General features: G+C 44.4%; 1 protein-coding gene across 1 annotated transcript in view; it reads left to right on the top strand.

The window, feature by feature from the left end:
• The first annotated feature begins 312 nt into the window (after positions 1-312).
• Positions 313-6,000, top strand: part of LOC110976626 (atrial natriuretic peptide receptor 1-like) — a 29,675-nt gene continuing 23,987 nt past the window's right edge. The window contains exon 1 of the mRNA XM_022230076.2: positions 313-1,652. Within this exon, the coding sequence (XP_022085768.2) occupies positions 881-1,652 (772 nt within the window). The 5' untranslated portion in view covers positions 313-880. The remainder of the gene's footprint in view (positions 1,653-6,000) is intronic.

Genomic DNA, 6,000 nt, shown 5'->3' with positions numbered 1-6,000 from the left:
CTACATGACAATGCCCGTTTAAGCTGTTTGTTTGCAATGGTTGAGATCGCAACCGTCAAAATATTATTTCTTTTTTAAACACGCCAACAGTGCAAGAAAAGTGAGTGAAAATGTCACTTAAAAATAGAATCAATGAAAGAGGGGGGTTGGTTTCTTGTATTATCACAGTTCGGGTACAACAGAATAGTATGGAAAGGTAAACGTTGCTCCAAACAATTAACGCACAAGGCGCCGCTCATTCGAGACTGAATTCTGTGCTGTGGATGGGAACGAACGCCACCTTTAGTGACACTGAACACAGAAAACTTCCTTTGTCACACGGGAAGGCCAGACTTTTGGAGGTTGCTCACCAGCTGGATTAGGGGACTGGCTTACTGGAATGAGAGGTGCACGTTTAGTGCGATGGTTGAGGACGTCTGATGACGTCTCGTGCTTTTTACCCGAAATAGATCTGTGCATAGTTGCCATGGTTTGAACGTGTGAGCGTCAAATCGTACGGAGTATGTCAATATTGACGCTTACTCTTGGAAACAGAAACAAAACTGCCTGGTGATTTTTTTCCCAGTCAGCGTCGATGAGTTTGAGGGTATGGACGTGAAGAGAATTTTGTGAGCTTGCGTACAGTATACGGACCAGCGTGGTGCGTGGTTCCACACGGATAATGAGGATGTAGGATCTGATGTGAGCGCAGAGTGAATGTACGGTGACGACAGGTGAATTACAATATCACTTTAGACGGACGGATGGCGCAGACAAGGCAGCACATGTCAGTGGAGAAACCGCTCTATCTGATGTCTTCTAGGTTTCAACGCGCCGTAATGAACATACAACACCGACGCGCCGGTTAGTGCAAATTGGAACTTATGCATATCGCGTGAGAATGAGACTCAGACTCGAGACTATCCAGTGGCGTATTTATGCCATGATTTCTAGCGATCGGTCGACTTTGGTGTGCGTCTGCATTCTCTGGACGGTTCTCGATCTGTCCGTGGCCAGGAAGATCAACCTGGGGTTGCTGTTCCCGTGGGAGGGATCCAATCCCGTGGGCTCCTATGGTGGGGGTGCGGCTGCAATAGCCGTGGACAAGGTCAACTCGGAAGGCAGGCAGGAGTATGGGGCCATCCACGCCGCCGGGCTGGAGTTCGACTACATCTGGAGGGACACCAACTGCGAGACCAAAGTGGGCTTGCCCGTCTTCAGCGACTTGCACTACGAAAACGAGCTGGGGGTGCCGATCGATGCCTACATCGGCCCCGGCTGCAGCATCATCTGTGAGCCTGGGGGAATACTGGCCGCGCACTGGGGCACGCCCGTCGTCTCCTGGGGCTGCACCTCGGACACGCTGTCACAGAAGGAGACCTACCCGACCTTCGCCCGCACCACCAGCCCCAGCAAGTTCGTGGCGCCGTTCTTCACCCGCATCATGCAGCACTTCGGCTACGACCGGGTGGCCATCATCTACTCCTCCCACCATCTCTGGTCTCTGACGGCTCAGAATATCAAGACGGACCTGGAGGAGAACGGCATCATGGTGTCGGTGTTTGGTCAGTTCGAGCCGCTGGAGAAACTGGCTGAGGCCAATAAGGCCAACATTGAGAGAGAAGCTCAGAACAAGAAGAAACAGCTCGAGGATGCAAAAGAGCGTTCAAGAGGTTTGTAAATATTGTACATGATCATGGGAAAGCTCAATTTCCATAACTGCTTCACCAGACAAGTTATCACTCTGTTACCTGCTAATTTATTTTATCACTAAATTACTGCTGGACATCTAACTTCCATAAATTGCTGTAAATATCACCAATCAGATTTTCTGAATAGAAGACTCACAACTGTTATGGGTACATTTTAAGGGAAAAAAATTCATCCCAACATTTCAAATTAGAACACTGGCCTTAACGCATTGGACACCATCACATAAATCAAATCAGATCAGATCACACCCGATCAAAATATATCAACGTAAACAAATTTCGATCTAAGCTTATAAACATTCATGTATTTCAGACTGACAACGATTTACCCTGCAGCGACCGACCGCTTTTGCAGTTAAATCCTAACAATGAGATCGCTATAAATACGTTACCAGGATAATTTTAGGTCAACGCCTTCGAACTCTTCGTGTTATGCTCCTGAAAATGACGAGGTACATATAATTGGTGAAGTCCCAAATATGAAGAACCTTCTCAGAAAGAAGCGTAGCGGTAGATGACACTGGATTTAGTACACAATTTAATAAAGAACGGAGCAATTAACCTTTAACTTGCAAACTCTCCAGAACCTTTCAGTATGAAATGTCCTGTTTCTGCCGCGATATAACAGAAAGGAGCAAGAGCATGAGGCATCCTAATTCAGTTTGCGATCGGGTTAGACAAGAGAGACTACGGTATGCCCAACCACCCGAAATTATACACCGTAACAAAGTCCTTGGAAGGAGACTAAATGGCCTCTCAAAGACAACTGACACCCCTGTGACATGTCGAAAGTGCTAGCCGAGAACAAAATAGTAAGAAAACGAGTACATTGCCATATCAACGGTTAATCATCCATTCAAAATAAGTCATAGCAAACTGTGGACAAATATAGAAGGGCATTAAAGAAAATGCAAGTACAAGTATATTTGGGCTGATTTTTTTCCTAAATAATATTACACATGCATAGAAAATGGCAGATTGACGGAACAGGAAATGTTAAAACTTTACTGAAGTTAAATTGTCTATTTTCGTGAACTCGGTTTAATGAAAAAAATTCTAGGACTGATATTATTATATATTAACCAAAAAGCCACCACCACCTTGCATTATTTCTTCCCGACATTACCAAGCAAAGTGCACTTTTCCATGTGCCGTACAAACTCTGATGAACGAGCAATCGGTCAAAGCTCAGCTCAGATCGCGTCCCTCGGACGGCCCGCCCCGTTTCGGATTCCTCACAACTTGTGCCAATACTAACCAGGGCAGGGCAAAAAATCTAAAATTAATTAACATCTCCCAGGCTCAAATCCATCCTTGGAAATAGTTGTTCGCGCCACCCGCTGTTGCATCTGACTCGAACCAGCAAGCCGACACCACCAAGCTCGGTGGTTAAGACGTCTGCACTAGTAAGCAGGAAGTCGTTGGTTCGAATCCCACCTGAGTACCCTTGTGGTTTTTTCACAAGCCTTACGGGGGCAAACACTGAGCATACAGTGTAATAATACACGTCGGGCAGGGCAAAAATCCGACATTAATACTAACCTTATTGTGCTGTCGATTTGCGGAATCCATAAAATTTTGTATCGAGGAACGAGTTTTAAAATCAGGAACGTAAGTATCATGACTCTTGCCATCTTACAAGAGGATGTAATGACAAGGGCAAATCAAGAACTGAATATTTCAGGGGACAAAACTTTTGTGATCTATACATTTAACATTGTATTTCCTTTCTGACCCTAACCCTAACCCATCTTTCCATTTAACATTTTATTTACTTTCTGATGTGTTAGGGTCGATTTGGGGTGTTTTATACACCATGGAATTATGTAAAAAAAATTACAAAAATCAAGCCATCTTTCGTTATTGGAAACAAAACAAAACAGAAGTTAACAACCAACGAAGCATGCACGCCATTTTTTTGGGGGGGGGGCGGCCCCTTCTCCCCAGCTAGTAAGGGGAAGTGGAAACCAAATCTCTTCGGTTACGACCGAACATTCCAACAGAAAAGTGACCAACAAAAAGTGACCAATTCACGAAAGCCACTGTACCCATTTAAATTTATGGAAACGTGATATTATTTGTAGAAAGGGGAGAACAAAATTCTATGCCGAGAAAAAGAAATTGCGACACCGAGGAAATTCGGGCCGTTGGCACATATGGAGCATCATACATCAGCCATTCTCTCCTGCTCAGATCTACATCATTGTTTTGAACGGCATGCCCGGCAGTGCATCATCTGAGCGCATTACGGGAGCATTTAAACCGTGTGCTGTTATCCACCTTACTCGGTCCATTGGGATATTGTCTAATTACTCACAATTTACCTTGGCTCCAATCGCAACTGTGAAACAATATACGACGAATACAGGCTGTGGGGCTTCCAGTTTATCTGGCAACGTAAGCAAATGGATCAAACATTGTGATACCTTCCAACCGACAGCTACACACCATTAATAACTATCACTCGGCCCCAAGCAAAGGTGTGATTCATCAAAATGACAGTGACACACCAGCATCAGTGAGACCACCTCATTCCCGATGCGCAACCACAGTTAGTTGTCAAGGTAATGATCGGATGAAAAACAAAGGGGTCAATCAGCCCAACCGGTATCAGAAGCCATCCCTGCGGCAATACTGCGTACGCTCGCATGCAACTGGTACGCGCGCGTTGAATACCTTGTCGACGCAATGGGTGTCCTGATTTGCCAAAATCTATACACGAGTTTCCATGTCGACGGACGCGCGTTTGAGTGCAGTACCACTGCAGTTGGGGCGTTTACGTAATATGATAATAAATCATGTCCAAATATTCAACAGGATACTTGTACTTCTCAAAAATTACTAGCGCGCAGCTATGACGTCATTCTGACGCCAGCTCAATATGTATTCGCCATACGCCATGAGTCTTAGTTTGTTAAGCAAAATGCATCAAGCCATCACTGGCAATATCTGTTGACAAGGACATCTTATTCTGCGCTTTCTATTCCAACTCCTCCGGACGATTCAAAATAACTGTCGAAGGAATTTTCCCGACACTACAGCAGGAGCTGCTTCCGGTTAAGAATTCTTTCCAAGGCCTTTTCATTTAGTTCAGCAATTTCTGTACTGAAAAGAGATATAACTTTGGTCTGGCGGTATGGACCGGTACGTTTAGACTACATGAACTTGCAATACTGAATGCATGACCTGATTCTTGCACAACAGTGAAACACTCTTCATTGTAGACCTTTGTACTGGTATATTAAAGTACTGCAACGTGTGTTGGCCAGGTTTGAACATAACCCCAGACAACATGCGAGGCTGAGAAATGGTCTAGTTCCCTGATCCAAAGCAAACAAGAATGTGTTTCATTTAATATTGCAAGCAGGAGTCGGAGTCTTGGTAATCTGCCGAGGAAACAAATGTATCGTATGATAGTGTGCACCGAAGTCATCGTTATTATCACTATCATTAACCATTTCTGGTAATGAAACCAAGGATTCCTCAAAAGTGCCCTAGGCACTGTAGCTTGCAAGCCTGGAGGAACCTGTAGAGAGGAGACATTGGGAAGCAGTTGAGGAAAACCCCAGAGGAATATTCTGGGTAAAACTCACGAAATCAGGTAGGGACTGAAACGTCGTCGTACCTGTTTCAGGCTTTAATGGGTTTGTAAAAACACTTAAGAAACAATTAGATTCGAAAAATGAAAATCTACGATCGAAATTCGGAATTTGTTCGGAAAACAGATTGCTGGGTTTGTAATCGACGGCAAACTCCCCTTAATCTCACCCCCATTTTAACCCGCTCTCTGAAGTACGCCCATACTTTCGTCGTTATGGGCTAAGAAAAAAAAAATAAACTTTACATTTTTAAGGGGATCCCTGCAGCGAGAGTGTGGTGAACTAGTCCACGCCTTCTCAATCTAGCACTTTGTGACTGCGGCAATTGTCTTTTTTGGGAGAAACAATTAGTCAACTCTGATGACTGGCGTAACCACTTCCATTTGAAACGAAGCATTCGTTCAAGGCCGATTGCATCTCCTTTTTAATGGAGGCTATAATTTTCGTTTAATGGAATGGAAATTTAATGCTATTGTGCTCGATAGAGGTTTTGGGCAGGCACGACGGCTCTATATAGCCGGGCACGAATGACAGATTAATCGGCTCTTATTGGTGATTGGTTGTACGTCGCCACTGCTCTGTCCATTAGGATGCGAAAAGTCATTGTTTCTGGTATCATTACGCTGAAAAGTAAATCAATCATTTAATGTAGCCGTGGCAGCTAATCCCAGTGTCCATCGGAGAGGAATTGTTAAGAAGAAAAGAATAAA

This window comes from Acanthaster planci, linkage group LG08 (genome assembly GCF_054643075.1).
Source record: "Acanthaster planci isolate LZ-2023a linkage group LG08, COTS_SCS, whole genome shotgun sequence".
Classification (NCBI taxonomy): Eukaryota; Metazoa; Echinodermata; class Asteroidea; order Valvatida; family Acanthasteridae; genus Acanthaster; species Acanthaster planci.
Note: the sequence above shows the minus strand (reverse complement) of the source record. Positions and strands in the feature narration are given on the sequence as shown.